At 54.3% G+C, this 22,182-nt stretch overlaps 1 protein-coding gene across 5 annotated transcripts; it reads right to left on the minus strand.

Annotated features, from left to right (window-relative positions):
- Window positions 1-296: 296 nt before the first annotated feature.
- On the minus strand, window positions 297-22,160 carry CA14 (carbonic anhydrase 14). Of its 5 annotated transcripts, XM_030542531.1 has the most exons (11): window positions 21,894-22,160; window positions 16,640-16,660; window positions 13,300-13,479; window positions 11,111-11,250; window positions 9,772-9,867; window positions 9,172-9,238; window positions 5,692-5,849; window positions 5,199-5,307; window positions 4,522-4,542; window positions 3,962-4,046; window positions 297-3,351 (listed from the first exon to the last, which is right to left on the minus strand). In XM_030542531.1, the coding sequence occupies exons 1-11, from the start codon at window positions 21,949-21,951 to the stop codon at window positions 3,267-3,269; spliced, it is 1,020 nt and encodes a 339-aa protein (XP_030398391.1). In that variant the 5' UTR covers window positions 21,952-22,160; the 3' UTR covers window positions 297-3,266. The 5 variants fall into 5 exon arrangements, with proteins under 5 accessions (XP_030398391.1, XP_030398393.1, XP_030398390.1 ...); XM_030542530.1 differs by lacking the exons at window positions 297-3,351; window positions 3,962-4,046 and having other exon boundaries at window positions 4,492-5,076; XM_030542533.1 differs by lacking the exons at window positions 297-3,351; window positions 3,962-4,046; window positions 5,199-5,307 and having other exon boundaries at window positions 4,436-4,542.
- Between the last annotated feature and the right edge of the window lie 22 nt (window positions 22,161-22,182).

Raw genomic sequence — 22,182 nt, forward strand, 5'->3', positions numbered from 1 at the left:
AAATCCACTTATTTTAGGGGGGCAGGGGGAGATTGTATCCCTGCCTAGGGAATCTCCATTAGGGGCCACCCACTGTCATCGCAGTGGGGATCAGGGCCCTGCACAGCCACTCTGTGAGATATAGGGTGTCCCGATATTTTGCGGCATGCCGCTTTTCTTTTCTTTTTTTTGGCTTCGCTGGCAACCTCCCCTCCATGTGTCCCGATATTTTCTTCCTCCCATCTGGTCACCCTAGTGAGATAGGACCTGCCCTGAAGAGCTCCGAGTCTAAATAGACATGGAGGAGGAGAGGAAACTGAGGCACAGAGTTGAATTGACTTGCCCAAGATCAGGTGGCAGGTTGGTGGCAGAGTTGGGAATAGAACCCAACTTTCCTGCACCCCTGTCTAGCGCCCTACCCCTCTGGGCCACACTGCACTTGCTGAGCGACCCCTTGCAACATGCTCAGCTGAGCCTCGGAGAGTTGCGAAAACGCACTTTCATTGTGAAATCTCTCCCATCAGCCTGGCTACTTCTTCAGTCCAGTAGCTTGGAACCAGCCTACTTGTGATTCTTACCAAGTTCCTTTTCTCACCTCTTCCAGCTAAGCCTTACATGCTGAACTCCTTAACCCTTGAACCATCCCTGGGCAGAAAATATTACTCCAAATGTAGGTGCTGCTGAGTGAGCAGCCCAGCTGGATAGGGGGTGGGAGTAGAACTCTCTAACTAGCTTTCTGTGGCACAGACTTGCTCTTTATTCTCGCTTCCTGTGATGCAGAACTTACCCATCGAATAGCTGAGAAGCAGGGTTTGGAAGTGCCTAGCCACCAACAGGGGGAGCACGGGGCTTTGGCAAGTTCACACCAGTCCTACAATGCAGGAGGCAGCTGCCTCTCCTGAGTAACAGGCCGTGGTTTGTCTATGCAGCAGTGTTTCTGCCATGGTGACTGGGTTCTGGGTATCTGCCTCTAAATGTGCATTCTGGGTTGTTGGCAGCTGTTAGCAAGAACTAATGGGTGATGTTTCCCTGCCTCTGTTTCCCTGTCACCGAAATAAAGACTCATCACGCTGTCAGGGTCGATGGTTCAGATCTCAGGACTGAGGGTGCTAGAAAAACAGCAAGGCAATGAATGAGGGCTCGTCTGCACAGTGTGTTCATGAAACCAGGTGTGGCGTAAATTCTAGTGCGCACCAGCTTGTCCCTTGTGGCCCCTGCTGGCATGCACTAAACATTCCCTAGAACCCGCTAATGTAGGCCCCTTTCAAACGGTCCTACCTTAACATGCACTAGGGAACTTTTAGTGCGCGGAAGCCTGGCCCAAACGGCCTAGTTTAGGTGTGAAATGCTGGTGTACATTGGAATTTACACCCCAGCTGGGGTGGATTAATGCACTGTATAGACAAGTCCAGAGAGATGCAAAGCAGTCCTGGCTCCAGCTGGCACTGCGGGGTGGGTGCAAGTTCCATTTCACAAAGGATTTTTGAGATTTCTAAATCTGGCTTTGTGCCACGTTGGAACAAAAACTGAAACTTCCAAATTCTCCAGGGAACTTCGGTGCTCAAAACCTCTTGATTTTTGACTCCTTGATTTTTATGTTGGGTTAGAGAACATAAGGCAACATTTTAAAAAACTATGGCAAGTTGTTTCCCAAAACAAAATTAAACGTTTTGTTCCCAAAATGTCACCCTGGGCCACTTCACTGTTGGTCCTACCTGCTTTGTCTGAAACAAAATTCTGGCAGAATGGCCGGATTTTGCAGAGGGTTCAGGTTTTGATAGACGTGCATCTTCCCCCTGCAATATGGTTTGTCACAGCTTCTCCAGCTAGCTCAATGTCTGACCCTGTTTCCCTGGCTTAGCTGGGTCATAGCAGTCCAGCAAGCGACCCCTCTGAGAAATCGGGACTGAATTCTAGGGTGAGCGATGTAGGTCTGCACCCCTGACAGTTCAGCTATACCCAAAAACCTCCCTCAGAGGGGGCTGGAGTGGGGGTGATGGAAAGTGGGCTGTGCCCCAAGTGAGGGAAGGGGGCTGCAGGGACCTCCTGGCCAAACACCCTGTGCTGCTGGACAGGGCAGCACTTAGGGACAATGGGTAAATAGACAGGCCTGACTGGAGCAGCTGGGAGAGGAGAGACTTCCCCGTATGCTGAAAAGGGAGTAATTCCTCCTCCCTCCCTGGGGATCTTTAAGCACCTTGCAGCTTTAAGGGATGAACACTGGGATGTGGGTTAGTTTTAACCCTTTCTTGGAGAGGGGGAAGCTCTGACAGCAACAGCTGGAGAGACTTGGCCAGGCATTTTATTTCCAGTTAGAACCACTGTGTCCAGACCAGCATCGGGGGAACAACCCTGCCTGCCCTGAACTGCTGTGTTTGCTAGCAGCCTGCAAAGCTCCAGAGATGCTACCTCTCCCCAGTGCATTGACAGCCCGGGGGCAGGGACATAGACAGGACCGGCGCAGGGCCAGGGATGCTGGATTCGCTCTTGCATCTTGGAGCTGTGTAGCCTGCCTGAACACTGCAAAATGGCAACCAGGCCTTCACGGGAGAGAGTTATCGGAGGGAAGGGACCCTCGGCCTGGGGAGGTTAGATCCGCGAGCTGCAGTGTCAGGGAAGACAGCGTCCTTGTGCCATGCACCACACCCGCTCTGCAGTGTAACACGACAGCATCAGGGAGAGTGGCAGTGTGTCACGCACCGTGCCCCCACGCCGCATTGCTGCTTACCCAGGCTGTTCTGGGGGTTTCATTGCGGGCAAGAGAGGTATGGTTGACACCCAGTTATACCACAGAGCAGGTACACTCCAGGTAAACAGCACAGCAAACTTCCCCTCCCCGGTCCCCACAGCCCTGCTCGTGGGCCTTGGCCTTTGGCAGAGGTGCACTGGGGTGGGGGGGTTAGTATGCAAGACCCCTGGGCTGCTGGCAGTACCAGCCCTGCTGGTGGGTTCGTGTGACGGGGCCATATGTTGTGCTGTGTGACGGGGACTGGGCTGAGACCCACTGACTCGTCTCACAGATGCCACCCAGCAGGCAGCTGATGGGAACGGCTATGAGCCACTCCCAGCCCCAGGCTGGATGGGCCCTGGTGCCTGGGGGGGTGGCTCTGTGTGCCCTCCCCAGGCTGGGTGGGAAGTAACCCCTGAAGGGGAACCTCCTGGGGCTGCATGGGCATTACTTCTACAGCTAGACTGCCTAGCGCGTCTCCAGGCCTGCCGACCCTTGGGGTGTCTGTGTCGTTGCCCCACAGAGGCTGAGGCAGAGGAGTTGGGGCAAGTCTTGGGGTTCAGGGGCGGTGGCTGTCGCCTGATACTGCACGGATGGAAGAGGATTTGAACACAACATCCTTTTGCTCCCGGATCCTCTTCATTCTGGCGCGAGAGGAAGAGACGAGCAGAAATGGTAAGGTAACCCCCAAATCCTATAGGGGCTGTGTGCCTGTTCCACCCCCACAGCAACCCCAAATCCTATAGGGGCTGTGTGCCCGCTCCATCTCTGGCTACCCTGTTCTTGCAGCTGGTCACCTAGGCTGCACCCTTGCTGCGATCAGCTCTGGTTAATAACTGGGGAGATGGGTGGGAGGGGATCCAAGTTGTGGGATGTCTGCACAGCCTGGGAACATGGGGTGCCAGACACACCGCTAGTGTAAATCAGCATCACTGCATTGGCCCCAGTGGAGCTACAGCTGATTTGTCCCAGCTGGGGTTCTGCCCCCATTAACTAAGATGGAGTGACACCCATTTACACCAGCTGGGGCTCTGGCCTGGCCTGAGGTCTTTGCCAGGCACTGCCCGGCTCTGCTGACAGAGGCTGCTGGAGCCTGGCTGGGATCTGGAAGCTACAGGTGTTTGAGTCTCTGCCCTTTGTCAGCTCCAGCCCCCTCCCCGCAGCCCCCCACCACACACACCCATGTGGGGCAGGGGAGCTGAAACAGCACAATCCAGGACAGGGCTATAACTGGGCTCAGGCCCCTCCACTCACCGTATTCTCTTCATCCCAAAGTGGATGGTGAGAAAGATGCTGAGGCAGCCGAAGAGGGTCCCAGAAACGATGGCAACGATTTCGCCTGCCCGAGGAAGGAAAGGGGAAGGTAAGGGCTGCACTCAGGGAGGGGGGCTCTCTGAGGCAAGAGTGTGATCGGGGGATGGAGCGACCCATGGGGGAGGGAGGGTCCCAGTCATTCCCGGTGACAGCACACTCCAGTGGCTCCCAGCTGCTCTTTCCTGGATCCCCAGGCTTTTGCCCACCCGAGAGAGTCGCTGTTCCCCATTGCTGATAAGTGGCAGACATGCTCTGCTGAGGACTGTGTTGGAATTGCATGCTATCCCTTTAAGAAGGGGGGGGCAGGAGTGTGTATGGGGGGGAGGCTTCTGGATGGAGCCAGCTTAAAGAGAGGGGTTGTCACGCCTCAAGGAACAGCCTGTTTTCTGTCTCTCTGTTTTGGGGTTCTTGCGTGTTATTCAAAGTCTCTGTGCATCTGCCATGAACATAACACAATGGGCCCCTCCTAGCCCCACTGTGCATAACAGAGAGGGCCATACCTGCAGAGTAGGCTGAGGGACCTGCAAGAGAAGAGAGAGGCAGATGTTGATGATCTCTAACGCCCCATGTGGGCGCAGGCCAGGCTCGGGCCCTGTGCTAGATTCTGACACAAACGTGGCCTCCTGGGACCTCCCAGTTGTCGTTCTGCTGCCACAGCATGGTGACAATGGGGCTAGAACTCAGACCCTCCTGATCCAAAAGCCCAGCCCTGCTGTCTCTAGGGGAGAATCCCCAGTCGCTGTGTGCAGTACAGGGCTCATGACATGCAGGTGAGTAACTCTAATTCTCTCCAGCAGAGGGCAGCAGTGCCACACAGCTAGTCCATTAGTGTGTTCTTCAGTGTGGCACAGTCTGGTCGAACGACTCTAGCCAGGAAGATAGAAGCCCTGATGCCACCACCAGCCCTTTGGCTCTGAAGTTAGAGCCCTGTGTGTTTTGGAGCTGGATTCTACCTGGATATAGGTTGGGGCATCGCTCCATAAACTGGTTGCTGCAATTGGGCTGGGGTCTGTGGGGGTAGGTAGCAGCTGAAGGCTTAATGAGAAAGTTACGTCCTGTGGAGAGAAACAGGAGTCAGATCCCCCAGACCAGCTGAAATGTAAGGGGGGCCCTGTTCTCCTCTCGCCAGGCTCTGCAGCCACCCCCCATCTGTGCCAGCTAGGCCCGATGCACTCACCCACGGGGAAGGAGGAGAACACCACCCTTTGGTTCAGCGGCTGAGGGGCTCGGTAATTGTCCACCAGAGGCACGGAGTTCGCAGCTTTGGTGGAGTACAGCCCCTCCAGCTGGAAGAGAATGGAGCTGTGAGGAGATGCCCCCCACAAGTCCTGGGGTGCCCCCACACATGCACAGGATGGGGAAGAGATGCCCCCCAAGTCCTGGGTTGACTCCCCACATGCAGCATGGGGAAGAGATGCCTCCCCAAGTCCTGGATTGCCCCTCATACACAGCATGGTGAGATGCCCCCCAAGTCCTGGGACCACCTTTCACACTCTCCACAGCTCAGTGAAGAGACGATCCCAACCCACTTAGCCCTAGACTCTGGGGTGTCCCTCCTCCCCCACCAGCTGTCTGTGACTCATGGCATTGTGGCAATCTGAATGCTAACGGGGCAGCTGTTTTAGAACCCCTGAGCCCCACAGGCATCCTGCCCAAATGACTGCGAGTACCTGGGAGCTGGAAATCTGCACCCGCTGCTGGAAGACGGTCCAGAGCACGTTCTGGGAACAGGGCGGCGTGGTCAGGGAGCCGTTATAGCGGAAATAGTGGCCCAGCTTCCTGGGCAGCAGCTCATGAACGTCGAAGGGCGGGATGGAGACATTCTGACCTGCAGGGGGTGCCGGAGGGGACAGTGTTAGGGACGCAAATTTGCTTCCACCGAGCCAGTCTGACGTTTTGCAGAGGAGCCCCTTGGGTCTGGCCACGAATGGGCCCTGGGCAATCAGCTGCTATTTATTTACAGTTGCTCTCTCACACTTTTCAGCCAGTCGAGGGCCAACATTTGGAGCTTTGTTGTCCGTGCTCCTCTCCCTCCCCTCCCCCCCTCCGTACCCACTTGGTGCAGATGCCAACGGCCACACGAAGACGCAGGGAGGGTAGAGTCTCTGCTCCTGGCCACCGAAGTCCCAAGGGGTCACATCTGCTGCCTGACTGAGTGCCTAGGATGCAGATCCTGGTGCTCATCCTCCATCCCCTGATCAGAACCTTGCCCAGCGTGAAGAGCGAATAATGAGGGGCATTAAATCCCACCCAGTTGCACACGCTGCTTTCAGCCAGAGCTCCTTCTGTGCAGCAGTAGCCCAGCGCTGGGTCTAGCGCACGGGTCGGCAACCTTTCAGAAGTGCTGTGCTCGGTCTTCATTTATTCACTCTGATTTAAGGTTCGCGTGCCAGTCATACATTTTAACGTTTTTAGAAGGTCTCTCCCTCTCTCTGTCTATATTATATAACTAAACTATTGTTGCATGTAAATGAAACGAGGTTTTTAAAATGTTTGAGAAGCTTCATTTAAAATTAAATTAAAACACAGATCTTATCAGTTTAATGCAGTGGTTCTTAACGTGGGGTGCATGCACCCCCTGGGGTGCGAGAGATGCCCTTTCTGGGGGTGCGAGATCTGTGAGATTTTTTTAGAAAAAGCATCGAAAACACAAATTAAGCACAGGCATGTAAGTACAACTACTTTTGTTTCATCAAACCGATGTATTTATTAACATTATACATTTTTAAACAATTACTGTAATATACAAAGTTTTCAAGTTTTTAAGCTGATTGTGGTGTAATTTTTGACAAGGTGGTGCGAGAACATATTTTGAGAACTCCAGTGGGCTGAGTGGGGCTGGGCGTAGTGTATTAAATTGCTCCCCATAGAAATGTGCTACTTACGCTGTACTACGTACTGCTGCCAGTCCTGATGCTCTGAGTGGCATGGTAAGGGGACGGGGAACTGGGGTGGTTGGATAGGCATGGGAGTCCTGAGGGGCCTGTCGGGGGGTGGATAGGGGTTGGGGCAGTCGGGACAGGGAGCAAGGGGGTTTGGATGGGGGGGTGGGATCCCAAGGGGGAAGATAGAGGTGGGGGTTCCTGGGAGGGGGTGGTCAGAAGCCAAGGAGCAGGAGGGGTTGGATGGGTGGGGGGGTTTTAAGGAGGGCAGTTGGGGGGGTCCCGGGAGGGGTCGGTCAGGGGACAAGGAGCGGGGGGGGGTTGGATGGGTCAGGGATTATGAGGGGGGCAGTCAGGGGGTGGGAAGTTGGAGGGGGCCGGCTGTTTGGGGAGGCACAGCCTTCCCTACCTGGGTGTAGTGTATTAAATTTCTCCCCATAGGAATGTACTACTTAGGGCTGGCAGCCCTGGTGCTCTGCAAGTAGCACATTCCCACGGGGAGAAATTTAACACACTACACCTGCAGACAGAACCTAAGACTGGCAGCGAGTTGTGTGGCTCAGCCTGCCGCCGGCCTGGGGTTCCATTCCCCATCTCCTGCCAGCCGGGGTCCCGGCCGCCAGCCCCGCTCAGCCCACTGCCGGCCTGGGGTTCCATTCGGGGCGGCCGGGGCCCCGGCTGGCAGCAGCATGCCAGTGAAAATCGGCACATGTGCTGCAGGTTGGGGACCCATGGTCTAGACCCATTCCTAGACTCAAGGTATTACCCTTAGAGCCGGGCGGCTGGTTAAAGCAGCAGCCGCGTTTCAGCGCAGAGAATATCCTGTGTAGGCTTGTTGGATTGTTCCCGATGGGGATATACAGACCCCCACGTTAGCTGGGAAAGGTTAATGAGAGACTGTGAGCTTGGTCAGCCCCACCTGTGACACCTGGGCGAGGTATCAAGCCTGGAGGGAGGGGCTGGAAGAGGGAAAAACCCAGCTCAGGAATGGCTGACTGGAGCAGCATCTCTTGCACTAGCCCCTTGAAAGAAGATCTGGAGCTACTCAGAGGTTGCTAGACACCAGCAGGGCCTTCCTTGGGCAGGTAGGCCTGGCATGGGACTGCTAGTGTGCTTTGTTCCTTGGGACTGCTGCGTTTTCCTTTTGGGGTCTGCGGAGGGGCGCGCCCGGAGGCTAGTGGAAAGGCCGAGAGGCAGGCTGGGCTAGGACGTAGGCCAGGGAGGAAGCCAAGAGTCTGAGCAGACAGACCGTAGCTGTTGATTACAGGGTCCCTGGGCTGGAAGGGAACCAGGTGGAGAAGGAGTGCCTGGGTTTCCAAGGGAGATGGCATGGAGGCGCTGGTGGGAAGGGATGCAAAGGACTGTTAAGTCTGAAGACCCAACACACTGCAGCTGGACTATCTATATGGTGAATCAGCTCACTCTGGAAAGGCTGGGACCATGTGCGACCAGGCCAGAGGGCCAAGTCAGGAGGGGTGGGGTGGTATCAGCTGGAGACACCAGAGGAAAAGACTGCTACGCCATGCCCACCTGTGAGGGGGTGCGCTGGCAGTGAGTTACCCTTCTACACAGTTTGGGCTCTGGGACTTTGTCCGGTTTAGCCGAAAGACCAGGGCTGGCATTATCAAAGGCACCTAGAGGAGTTGGGCACCCAGCTCTCGTCTCAACCTAGCCACGGATCTCACGCCTTGTCCCAGGGGAGGCTATCCGCTTGTCAAAAACAAGCTGGAGAGGTGAATTATTACGACTTACAGGTGCCTCTGCGGGGAGAAAATACCAGGCAACAGTGGGCTCTTTAATCTAGCAGAGAAAGGCGTCCTTGGCTGGAAACTGACGCCGGACAAATTCAAAGCCGAAATAAGGCACAAATCTTTACTAGTGCGGATGGTTAACCGTTGGAACAAACTGCCCCAGGAAGCGGGGAATTCTCCATCTCTTGATGTCTGCAGCCAAAGACTAAATGCTCCTCTGGAGCAGACCAGAAGTGTGTTTAGCCCAATATCAGGGATAACGGGGGAGATTCTCTGACCTGTGTGATACAGGAACTCAGCCTGGATGGTCTCATGGGCCCTTCTGGTCATAAAATCTAGGAGTCTGTGCCAGGATCTAATGACTCTCACTGCTAGGAAATGTGTCCTGATATGTACCCTGTACTGTCTACTGCTCAGTCTCATCCCATCCTCTTAGCTTCACCCCTGGCCCCCCAAACAATTCCTCTCCCTGTACCACAGCCAGGCCCCACACCCACCTGGGAACTGATGGCCTCACCTGCATACTGGATGTTCTTTAGCTGATTGAAGATGTTGTCATAGGCAGGGTTGGCCACGTCACCAACCTGATGGAGGGAATGGAGAACAAGAGGCTGTGGGTTAGCACTGAGCTCCTGGGGGAAGCTCACAATAGACACCCAGGCTGGATGGCCCACTTATAGGGCTGGTTGAGTGGGGGCCTGCCCCGTTCTGTTCTAGGGGGGGTCTTAGAACCTCCTCAGCACAGCAGTCTCCGAGCACCTTCCAGTCCTGCACTGAGCCACGTGACTCACGTGGCCCAAGGGGGTCTTTCTCTCGCACGCTCTGTCCAGGGGAAGAGGTGTATATGCAGTGGAGTGCTTTGATTTGGTAGGGTTGCTGTTTTAAATGGCCAGCGCTGGTTGCTGGGTGCCTACATTACATCAGGTAGGAGGAGCGCACCTTGTACTTGGAGCAGGGGCTGAGGAAGTTGGTGACGGTCTGTAGCCTACAGGGGACCATCCTCTGAGAAAGCTTGGCTGTCGCCTGCACAAGCTTTACCCCCTTCCCCCAAGGCTGGCTGCGTTGTAGAACCCACCCGGGCTGCCCCGCCTAAGTGGGTCATGGGCAGGGCGCTCACCTCGATGAAGATGCCGAGCACGGCCAGGCCGTCTGCCTGCTGCTTGGCCTCGGTGATGTTGGCGTAGCTCTCCGAGTTGTAATGCACGATGTGCAGCTGCGGCGAAAGGGGGGGCAGTCTCTTAAAGGCGCAGTCGCTCGGGGCCCCCTTCCGTCTCTCAGCCATTAGTGAAGTATCCACGCACCATCCGCTCATGGGGTGAACAGAGGCGCAGGCCTATGGTTGCCCCAGGGGGCTCAGTGGCAGATCTGGGAATGCAATCCAGGGCTCCCCAGTGTTCTGACCACTGGACCAAGCTGCCCTTTGGCAAGTCAGGGCCAGCGGGAAATGGCTACTGGGTTTTACACCCCACCTTTTTACACCCCGCCTGCTAGTCAGCCTCCCCCTTCCCTTTTCCTACAGCCAACGTTTCACTCCCAATCCCGGGCCCGCGCTGCTCTCTGCAAACCTGCCAGCCCCAACAGGCCCGATCCCGAGAGGGGACGAGCAGCCACACCTTCCGCTGCAGAAGCCATCAGCACTCCGCCAGCTCCTGAGCCCGAAAGGCCATGCTCACACTTTCCCTTCCTGGGACTCAGGACCCATTCGGATGAGGAACAGCTGCAGGATCGGGGCCCTAGCAGCGCTGTTCTCTGTCACGGGGCTGGATCTCAATCGGTGACCTTGGGGCCCCAGCCCAGGACTGACCCCACCCCTGGGTGGCTGCATTGATTGCTAAGACGTGCTGGCCTGTTCCCCACACAAACATAGACTGCACCTGAGATGCAAACCCTCCCAGGGAGAGGAGGATGGGGGGGAGCAGGGTAAATGCACTGTGGTAGCCCCACCAGGGCTGATCGTATTGGAAGCTGGAGGCTGGATTCAGACTCACGTTGTATCAGACTCTTCCACAAGAGTTAAGCAGTTTAGTGCTGAGCACTGGTGGCTTCCAGGGGGTAGAACAGGACCTTTCTTCTCCTAATCCCCACCACCTCCACCGGCCCCTCTAATCCCCCAGCCCCAGTGCGGCATTTCCAGGCACAATCTTCCCTGCCACGACTCCAACTGGAGACCTGGCAGGGTGAGGATTATCCACCAGATGGTACCAGCACGGAGGGAGTAACTGGTTCCTCCTCCATCCCCAATTAAAACTCTTTGGCTTTAGGGGAGGTCTTGTGGCCTGGGGGGAGGATGGGTCCCGGTAACCCCATAGATTTCAGTGGAGCTGCACCCAGGGTAGCTTTGGCCCCAATTGCCCAGCTGATCTGGCTAAGAAGGGAGAGGATAAGGTGCTGGTGGTTCCCAGTGCAATGAGAAAACTGCCCTCTGGCCCCCAACCTTGAGGCAGGAGCACACTCACCTCAGCAGGGCAACTCTCCCCGTTCACCTGATGCTCCGACCCCTCGTCCTGATCGTTGCCCCAGTGGAAGTGCAGCTGGACAGCCGCATAGGTCTGTGGAAGCCCCCGGAGGAACATGGACGGGGGCAAGGACATCTCCACTGCGGGGACATACGCCAAGGGGGTGTTAGTGCACAGCACGGAGTCTCCCAACCCCGTACATCCTAGGGCCCTTGCTGCCGATGCCTGCTGGGAGGCTCAGGCCCAGGGGGAGCAGAGATGAGGCCATGCTGGGCCATCTGCCTCCCACTGGGAATGCTAGAGGGTGCAGTGCAGGGAAAGGTGTCCCTCATGGGGATCTGGGCAAGGGACCTTTGGGATCTGGGCAAGGAGCCAGAAGGTGCAGGAGAGGCCCCTGGCATGCATCCCGCATCACCAACCCCCAGCGTTCAAACAGGAAGAGTCCTGGCCTCAGAATGCCAAAGCTGGCCCCACGACAGCAAGAGATGTGACCCAAAGAATCAGGGGCAGGGTCTTTTCCTGCCTTCTGGTCCCTGGGAGCGCTCGGATCAGGTTTTCAAGCTGTTCTCCAGAACCAGGTGGGCTAGAAACTATTCTCCAAAGCTGAGAGTTTCGCATCTCACCCTGCCTCCAATGCTAAATAACTCAATATTTGCCAGACAGGTACAAGTGCTGGCAATGCTGAGACACCCCTTCCACCCTTCCTGACCCCCTATATTGCTATACCCCAGCACACCTCCCTACGCACACACAAAACGTACTCCACTTTCCCCAACACTCCACACAAACACATGCATCTCCCCACACTCGCATGTCACACACACACACCACCCTGTCACCAACACACCCCCTCCACACAAACACCCTGTCACACAAGCACACCCCCTCCCATGGACCCACTCCACACTAACACACACCCTACATATACGCTGCCCTTTCTATATAAACACCCTGCCAGACAAACACACAACCTCTACATATGCACATACACACCCCCTCTGTTCACACACACTCCCCTCCTTACACACACATCACACAAACATCCTGTCATACCCCACACATACACACACTCCCCTTTCCACATACCCCCGCCCCAGTCACAACTGCAAGCCAACACCCCCCTCCAACACAGCACCTCACTCACTCTCCCCTGCTCCAGGCTGGGGGTGATGCATTGGGCTGGGAGGTCTGAGCAGCGAGTCTGGGAGTCCCTGCCATGCCTTGTGTGCACTGATTTGGGTTCCTCTTTCTCCAGAGGGCTGTCTCTCCCCGCTGCCCACCCTGGAGGGGCAGGGAAAGCTCTGCCAAGGGGCCTCGCTGCACTGGGCTCTGAAGTCTAGTGCCTGGCAGGCGAGCTTGCCCCACTTTGGGACTGAGGCTGGCTGGTCTGCAGTGCATGACCCTCACCCAGCACTCCCAGCTCTCAGGAGGGTCCCAGTGTGAGACCTTTCCAGGGGGTGGGACCGGCTGGATCTGATTATAATTCCCAAGGGAAACTCCTGGGGAAGGAGACTGACTTCTCCCCAAATGGCATGTCCCTGGGACCCCAACAAGACTGAGAGCCAGGGGTCAGCAACAGGGCAATGGCTGACCAGTCTGTGGTGCCAAAGCAACAGGGCAATCATTGGCAGCTCCCCACCCGGTGCCACAGCAATGGGGCAATGGCTGACCAGTCTGTGGTGCCAAAGCAACAGGGCAATCATTGGCAGCTCCCCACCTGGTGCCACAGCAATGGGGCAATGGCTGACCAGTCTGTGGTGCCATGGCAATGGCTGATAGCTCCCCGGTGCCACAGCAATGGGGCAATGGCTGACAGCTTCCCGGTGCCACGCAGGAAGCTGGGGGGCCAGAGTCAGCAATGGGGCATTACCTGCATGTCCTAGTGAGGTTTAACTGGATGAGCAGCTGCCGAGAGAGGGGGATACAGAGAGGCTGTAGCAGAGGAGGGGGCTCTCATGCCAGCAGCAGGGACGGGGATGGAAAAGGCCAGCGAGGGGAGGGCGCAGGCAGGCCTGGGGGTGCGAAGGAGAAGACTGTTGCTTTGAGCATTGAGATTTTGCGGAGGGACACGGAAAAGGCACGGACAGTGCTCTCAAGGCTCCTAGATTAAAACAGGAGGGTCCCAGCCCACCTGGAGATGCCCCTCCATTCCTGGGGTAATGCCCGCTCCACCCCAACTGCAGCCTCACCTGTGTGCCCGTTGTTGTGGAGGGTGAAGGCCCCAACCCCAGGGCTCCGGTATCCCTGGGGCTCAATAGGCGGTAGGGCTGGGTCGTGCTGCACGGACTTGGTCCGGATATCAATGGGGGACTGGGCCTGTCCCCCGCAGTCCGGGTAGTCATTTGACCAGTGCTCCTGGCCGTGGGGGCCTGAAAACAGAGAGTGCAAGGGGGGGGGGGGGTCAAGCCCCTTGGGAAGGGGGCGGGGAGGTGTCTCTACCAGCTAGATTTGTGTGGGGACCAGTTCTGGCCCCCGCAGCGTGATTTCACATGATGCGCCACACACAGCTGTGGCCATGACAATGCTCAGCATTTCACCAGCGCCTCTCAGCTAGGGATCTCAAAGCCCCCCAGGAGCTGCAGCTGGAAGGGACAATCCCTGTTCCATAAGGGAAGAACGAGGGCACGCAGAGGGGAGGTGACTTGCCCCTTGGGTCACGCAGCAGCAGTAAGTTGGACACCCCAGCAGTCCTGACGCCCAGTCCCCTACTGTAATCACCAGATCCCTTTCCCACCACCGCCCCTGAGCTGGGCCTTGAAGCCAGGAGTCCTGGCTCCCATTTTCCTGCCGTAACCACTGAATCACGCAATTTCCCTTGCATAGCACCAAGCTTTTCACAGCTATGCCTCACTTCACTCGTGCAAGGACCAGTCCTCTGTCAGGAGAAAGGCTGGGTTCAGACCTGGCTGCCACAGAGTGTAACATGGGGAGAATGATGCTTTCCAAAGGGGGGTGCCAGGAGGATCAGTCTATAAATGCTTGGCAGGTGCTCGGACAGGAGACAGATAAAACCCTCAGTAGAGACAAACTCTAGCCAGGGTTTCTAGAGGCAGTTTGGATTTAGACATGCTCTTTGGTGAAGCTTGGTTTGGCACCAAGACCATTTCTAGTGGCTGCATCAGTCACAATAATCTGCTTTGTATGGCTGCATTTTTCCCGATGGGCCAGATTTTCCTAGGAGCTCCAGAGCAGAATTTCAGAACTGCTCAGCACCCTCCGTTGGAGATGGATTTCCAGGAGCTTTCAGCTCCCACCATGACATGCCCTGCTGGGTTTTCAAAGACCTCAACAGCTGATAAGCACCCTGATCACTTAGGAAAATCTGGTCTCATTATGGGTGCTGAGCACTTACAAATGCTGGCCTGTGTGGCAAAGTCACCTGGATTCAGCTATTCACCAGGGGAATTAGGCGCCTAAAGACCTTTGAGGAGCTGGACGCAAGAGCCCTGGTTAGAGGTTCTCTTTCTGTTCAGGAAAATGCCAAAAATCAAAATAACTGTGAATAAGTGGTTATAATAACACGTCACTGTCTAGGCTATGCCTGTTTCACTTTTCCCTTGAGTGTCCCTATCTGGCAGGGCTGGAACCAGCCTAATTATGCCGCTTTTAAAAGGCGACTCTGCCTCGCCAAGGCCACTACAAGGCAAATTGGGTTTTCTCCAGCTCTGGCTGAATGAGGAGGCTTTTGTATGAAGGACCCAGCTTGGGAAGGGAGGCCAGAGCCCCACTGTTATTTGCATCTGAATGTAATCTCTGCTATGGTAATTAGTTTGCTGAAAACATTTTCCAACCGGGGAAGCACAGATAAAGCTGTTTGCTTTTCCTGCCACTGTGCCATTGTTCTTCCGTTGGCCCTGGACCTGAAGTTACCCAGAAAACAAAGAACCTCCAAATCAGATATACCCACAAAATACAGGCATTCTTGGTGCCCCATCTGGCAGTTGCTAGGAGCTCCCAGAAGCTTCTGGGCCTAGGGCACCCAACATCCATGTCTGCCACGTAAATGCACAGGCGTCTCATATGTGGCTTGGGTCTGCTGGGGCAAATGGGCTTGCCTGCTCAGCCAAAGTCCCCTCCCTGCCTCCCTCTCCCCCAGCGTCGGGTAGGGTCAAACGAGTCCCCGCTGCTGGCTTTTCCAGGTTCCTGCACAATGCTGTGCTTTCAGGGCCCAAGCTTAGGTGAGGATTACGTCTGACCCCCGTGCAGTGGGATCAGCCGTGCCCAGCTAGTGCAGGATTGCACTTTCAGATATGCGCTGGCTCTGTGCTAATTGGATTTGTTAGGTTTGCAGGCAGTTAGCTGGCGATCTGGATGGTGGATCTAGCATTGTTACATAAGGGCCCCGGGAACACAATGGGGCCATTCTAGCATGGGAACTAGTTGGGGGAGAATCCAGGAGGCCCAAAATTCCTGCAAAGCCAGGGACCAAGGGCTAAAGCAATGGGTAAGGACTGGGGTTTGGGGTGCAGTGGTTAGACCAGGGGACTAGGAGTCAGGACCCCTGGAAACCTGTCCTGCTGTGGAAGAGATGAATCACTCCCCTGCTGTAACTATGCCATACTCCTTTCTAAAGCCTGGGATAGAGTCCAGGAGTTCTGAGTCACTGTGCACCTGCTCTAACCACTAGACCATATTGTCCTCCCAAAGCTGGGGACAGAACTCGGGAGTCCTGAAACCCCAGGCCTCCCTGCTCCAACCCTCCCCTTCCCAATGCTGAGGAAAAAAACAAGGACTCCTGACTCCCAGACACCCTGCTCTAACCACTAGACAACATTGTCCTCTCAGAACTGGGGACAGAACCCAGGAGGCCAGTTCTCCCCCTGCAGGACATGAGTAACACCCACAGAGGCCAGTGGGAATCAGACTGCTGAGTTCTGTTCCTGGGTCTGGGAAATGGTGAGGTCTATTGGTTAGAGCAGGATCTAGGAGCCATGACTCCTCAGTTCTTTTCTCAGCTGTGGAAGGGGGCTGGGGTCTAGCACGAGACAGTGAGCCAGGATCCCTGAGCTCTAGTCTCTGCTCTGGAAGAGAGTGGTGCATAGTGGTTAGAGAAGGAGGCTGGGAGCAAGGATCTCTGGGTTCTATTCCTTGGTCTACCGCTAAGTCATTCCCTTTCCCCCTGTGTAAATGGGAGTAGTGTGCCCCCCTGCATGAGGTGCTGGGTTTAATCACTGAGGCCTTGCAAAGCACTCGAAGCTCCTTGGCTGGAAAAGACCAGGGTCAGGCCAAGAGCCGCTCTGCAGTGCCCCCTGAATGGTCCGGCCTCTTTGGTCTGAGCATCTCACGAGCAGGAGGCGTCTGTGGGGAGACCCCTAGCTCTCTGCCAGGCAGCACAAATAGTGCACTCAATCCCCAGTAGGAGGGGCAACATCAATCACCGTCCATTGCCACCTGCTAGCCAGCATGGGCATGGTGTTGGCAGGAAGGCATTGCATCCTGCCCCGCTGAGCTAGCAGAACGGAACTGGGGCCTGGCAGAGCAGGAACTGAATGGGAGAAAGCCCAGAATAAAATCCTCTTCCAGCCTTACCTCTGTATGTCCAGTGGGAACCTGCAAAGCAAGCAAACAAAGCACTTACTCAGCATAACTAACGCTGAGTCTGCCTCAATATCCCCTCCCACCTGTAAGCCTTAAAGACCCCCGAGCATTTTCCCCAGGATCCACGACAAATCCAACCCCTTGCCCTTACATCCTGCCACCCTTGTGGTCTCAGTCAGTATCCTCCTTCTCTCTCTTCTCTCTTGAATAAGATTTCATGCAGCTGTTAAAGAGCTGCCAGGTTCCACCCCAGAAGTGGCTGCCTTTCCGCGTTGGGAAATAATTCCCCCCAAAAGCTTTGGGATCAAACATGTTGAGCCAACATCCATTGACATCAAAAGAGAGTGGCTTTCAGTGGGGTGATGGACCAGACCCTATTGTTGTCCAGGTTTTATTTTCCTTTTCTCTTTGAAGTGCCCTGCCTTGCTTAACTGCTTAACTGCTCCTCTAACAGCAGGCTGGGAGGAGGTCACCCTGCTCCCAGTGCAGGATGAGCAAACAGTCAAACCCTGGCTAGCACGTTCGGCCCTGCTGCTGTGACGGCCGCTCTTTTTGGCCAACGTATCGGGGATCGAAAGGGGCATAGGCAGCGACTCCGTGGGCTGGAGCACCCATGGGGAAAAATTAGCAGGTGCTCCGCACCCACCGGCAGCCAAGCTCCCCCCATCCTCGCCTCCTTCCCCCCTGCAGCGCGCCGCATCCCCGCTCCTCCCCTTCCCTCCCAGCGCTTCCCACCCCCTGCCGCCTAACAGCTGTTTGGCGGCGTTTAGGACTTTCCAGGAGGGAGGGGGAGGAGCGGGGACATGGTGCGCTCAGGAGAGGAGGCAGAGAAGAGGCAGGGCAGGGGCAGGGACTTGGGGAAAGAAGTTGGAATGGGGGCGGGAAGGGGCGGGGACTTTGAAGAAGGGGTGGAATGGGGCAGTGTGAGGGTGGTGCAGGGCCGGGACTAGGGGCGGGAGGGGGGGTCGAGCACTCACTGAGCAGAGGGGAAGTCGGCACCTATGGAACGGGGCACCTCTGGAGCTAAAGCATGAGTGCAAATCCTCAACCTTTCCTAGCTGGGGCTATAATCGAGTCCTGTCCTCTGGGGCTTGGTCACAGATCGGGCTCTCGTAAGACACACTCACCAGGGGCTTGCATTTGCCTTCAGTCCCATCTCTGCGCCGCTTTCTCCCACTACCCCTAAAACTCTTGCCCCCAACCGAAAAGGACATGGGCAGAAAAGGAGAAACTGAAGCCGAGGCTGGGCCGGAGCGGGGCGAGATTAGCAGCTCTCTGTTAAAAGGGCAGCCGGTCTCGGTGGCAGAGACTTGAGCTCCACTGAGGCCTCCCTGACCCGAGCTAAAATTAACCTCCCAGCTAGGTAAACACATTTAAAGAGGCATTTGGGGGCAGAGAGAACCATGGGGTCATTTGTGCTTTTCCACCCCAGGGCCAGAGATTCAAAGGGACCCATTCTCTGCCTGCCCTGCACCTTGAGGCAGTCTCTGCCAGCAACCCCCAGCTGCTCAGTCTAATTCAGTAGCACTTTGCACTGGTGCAAAGGCCAGTGTGAGGGGCAGGACAACGGAGAACCGGGCTCAGCGTCTGCGCTACGCTCTCTAAGCTGCTTGTACTGGCCACTGTTGGAAACAAACTTTATGGGGCTGATTCAATTCCTAATCCTTTCTTAATGCTAACCAGGGACAGCTGGGCCCCTTTGCTGCCCAGTCAAACCACACGCATGTCTTCTCATTGGGGTGAATCTTCACCTCCCAGACAGAGGCCTCTCCCAGAAATACCCACCTAAATTATAAGGATCAGAGCCAGAAACTGTGAAGGCAGAAGGGCCCATTAGATCACCTGGTCTGACCTCCTGTGTATACCAGGCCAGCCAGTTCCCATGTTAAGCCCAGTAATTTGTGTTTGACTCAAGGTCTTCTAGAGAGGCCTCCAGTTGTTCTATAAAGACCTCAAGACCTGGAGAATCCACCACTTCCCCAAGTGATTTGTTCCACTGGTTAAACCCCCTCTCTGATAAAAAATAAGTCTGCCCTGCTTTGAATTGGAATTGGTCTGACTTCAGCTTCCAGCCGTTGGTTCTTGGGCTGCATTTCTCTGCTACATTAAGAGTATCCAGTGTTTTCTCCCCGTGAAAGTACTTACACACCGTAATCAAGTCACTTCTTGATTTTCTTTCTGATACACTCAACAGATCGAGCTGCTGAAGTCTCTTGCTGTCAGACATTTTTTTCCAGCCCTCAAATTTTTTTGTGTGTGGTTCTTCTCTGCCCCTGCTCCAGTGTTTCAACATCCTTTCTAAAGTGCAGACCCCAGAGCTGGACGCAGCGTTCCAGCATCGGTCTCACCAGGAAGGCATAAAGCAGTGCAATCACCTCTCCTTCTTCCATCATGACTAGCATTGCCTACTGCCTTACACCCCAAGCAGCCTGGCTGATTTCAGTGGGCTCACTTGTGGGTAAGGGAGCATTTGGTTCAAATAAGAGGGGCGGCGGCTGGCCTGGTGAGCTGATGAGATGACATTTCTTCGCAGAAATTAGCAGGTTGCAGCCCTTTCACGCCCAGCCGTGACGGTGCAGTGCTGATGTTTATGTGCATCTCAAGCATTGCACAGCTATCAGAGCAGCTTGTTTGCAGAGCCCAGCTCTGGGACTAGAGGTGGGAATGCTTCGCAAGCCTATTACTTTTGTTTGGTGCGTCTCCTTTTGTGCATAATGGGTTAAATTCTGCTCCTGTTTACATGAGTGTAAATCCAGAGTAATGCTACTGAAGATGGTGGAGTAACTCCAGCTTTGAACTGGGGTAATTTAGAGCAGAATCTGGCCTAAGTTTGAAAGCAGTCAAATGAAACAAACGATACGTCTCTGCTGTGTTAGGTGTTTTGCCTGTAATGTCAGTGAGAGCAGGATCGGGCCCTATGTGGCTCTCTATGTGTCATTTATTTGCCTTATTGCTATTTTGCTACAGACCTGTCAGGAGCGTTTCATTGCACAAACCCAACGCTCCCAAGGCTTAGAATCATAGTCAGGCCATTAGAGAAAGGGGTTCCCAGTCTGTTCCCAGGCTTGGGCTAATGAGACAGGTTTGGGGCCTGATCCGAAGTCCATGGAAATCTTTTCATTGGCTTACAGCAAATTTTGAATCAGGCGCTTGATGAGAAGATTCCAGTGGGAACCGTGTAAATGAAAAACAGAGTCACAGGACACAGTCGCTGGGAACAGTCCCGTCCTCTGGGACTTGGCGAGTTACTTTTCATGCTAAAATCAGGTTTATTTAAAGGTCTGGCTGAAAATTGGGGTATGAGTAAATGAAAATGATTGTAGAACGTGTCTGCTTTCCCTTGACGTTTTTTTATTTTTCTTCAGAAAACTGAAAATATTTGGCCAAAACCCAATGGGTTGTTTTTTTCTCAGCACTCTCCCCCTTACACACACACTTACTTTTGGGGCAATTTTCAGCTGAAATTTTTCAACGAAAAATCAAAATTTTCCATGGAAAAATCCCAAGTATTTTCTGTCCAGCTGTCCTTATTACCTGTTTTCAGAAAACCTACTATTCTGCCCACTTGCTGCATCTGCCCTGGCACCGTTTTAGCTACTGATCACCGGTGATCAAAGAATAGAATTCATCTACCCAACATATCACTTCTACTTGCCATGCTATAATCACAGGGTTAGCTCCACCCAGCAGAGAAAAATCCTCAGGATCCAAATCCATTGAGATACGAAGTGATTTCAGCATTGAAACAGCCTTATATTTTTTAATAATATCTTAAAATCTTTACGCAGCCCACTGAGCTTTGCCTGAGTCAGGACCGCTGCACAGTGTTCGATGTTACCGTTTATGGCCCGCTTTGCTAAATAAACAAATAATCCAGACTGCAGATTGAAAGGTGAATTGCGGAGCCCAGGAAATGACCATATCACAGGAATTTTGGATTCACACGACTTCCCTTTAGGGTCAGTTTTCTAAAGACTCCACCATTTCAAGCATCAAAGAGCAGCCCCCGAACACCCATAAATCCAGGTGAATTACACATACGGTGCACACTCAACCTCACCAGCACCAAAATGGGTCACAGCCCTGGATGCATATTAATTACAGCGAACATCCCCTGGACCATGCAGAACTCCAGTCACCCCAAGCCCATGCAGCATCCCCCATGACATTTAGGCCCTGGTATTGACCACTGGCCCCAATCCTGGAAAGTGCTGAGTCCAGGATATTCAGCTCTTATCCAGATGGGGATATTCTGCTGGAATAAGGGACTGCGATTTCCTAAAGGGCCTTGGGGTGTATATATAAATATGTAGCCGATATTTACATTTTTGGTGGCATTTTACAGCTCACCGACTCTGGGTTATATTTTTAAAGCACAATCAGCGAGGATCAATCAACGGGCTCCTGCAGTGTCCATGTAAGTCAACGGGAGTCAGGCACAAATATTGAAGGAGATTCAGAGCTGTCGACAGCCAGCAAAGAAATCCACAATAGATAACCTCGGAAGAAATGCCCCTGCGAAATGCATTAGGATTAAGGAGAGGCCTCAAATTCTGCCTGTAAAGAGAGCTTTGGCATGCCAATGATTAGCCAGCTTGTTGAACACTTTCTCTCAACACCTTCTAGGCTTTAACCCCTGCTCTGAAGGCTACTCACTTCAATTTAGCGCACAACTCAATCGGATCCCAGCATAGGTGCTGGAACTAGGGATGCTGTCACACCCCCTGGCTTGCAGGGGTTTCCATTATATCCAGAGTTTACAGTTTGGTTCAAGGGCTCTCAGCACCCCCATTATAAAAATTGCTCCAGCGCCCCTGATCCCAGTGTAATGTCTTTGGAGCAAGGAGCGGAGGGCTCGATCCTGCGCCCACTGATGTTGAGGATGCAGGATCAGGCCTGGAGGGAATAACTAGTAACCCAGGCTCTTTGCAGAAATTCTGCGGGGTACATGTAAGCGGAGTTTGTTCACGTCTGTGACTGGCTGGAAAGCATCACAACGCAGTTGGTGTGCCATTTGTTTAGGAAATTGGTTTCTAAAGCAGACAAAAGAAAAGGCTGAGTGGCACGTAGGAGTTGGAACAGTAGCTCCATTGTGGACATAAGAAAGGAACAGAGTGCTACACGCTTTGGGGGTTCAAAAAAAATCCAGCCCCCCCCCCCCCACATCCCCTCCGCAGTAGCACCCAGAGCTGTGGCAAGGCTGAGTTGAGCCCAACATCCATGTCTTTAAAGGAATGCAACTTACCTTGATTTGCAGCCAGGGCATGGGAAAAACCCTGCAGGAGGATTAAAGCAAGAAGCATCTTCCAAAGCACAGAGTCGTGGCAGGTGATTTGGCGGGGGGAGTTGATTTTTTTGGGGGGGGGGATAATAAATATGCCCCAGAGAGGATCCCACTCTTCTCTGCCTCAGCTGGAGGGGAAAGGCACAGACTGCTGCCCCAGCAGCTCTGAAGTCTGGTGACCAATGCGATATTCTCCACTTTCCCCTTGACTTCAGAACACAGACCTCATGCCACTCACGATTGCCATTCA

The sequence above is a fragment of the Gopherus evgoodei genome, chromosome 24 (assembly GCF_007399415.2).
Source record: "Gopherus evgoodei ecotype Sinaloan lineage chromosome 24, rGopEvg1_v1.p, whole genome shotgun sequence".
NCBI lineage: Eukaryota > Metazoa > Chordata > Testudines > Testudinidae > Gopherus > Gopherus evgoodei.

What these genes read in the sequence shown, in the direction of transcription:
- CA14 (XM_030542529.1), bottom strand. Translation starts at nt 21,951, where the DNA reads ATGCTTCTTGCTTTAATCCTCCTGCAGGGTTTTTCCCATGCCCTGGCT. An exon ending in TGCCCTGGCTGCAAATCAAG is followed by an intron (nt 16,661 to 21,893) that starts GTAAGTTGCATT and finishes CTTGCTTTGCAG; the next exon opens with GTTCCCACTGGACATACAGA. An exon ending in TGCAGATTTCCAGCTCCCAG is followed by an intron (nt 5,308 to 5,691) that starts GTACTCGCAGTC and finishes ATTCTCTTCCAG; the next exon opens with CTGGAGGGGCTGTACTCCAC.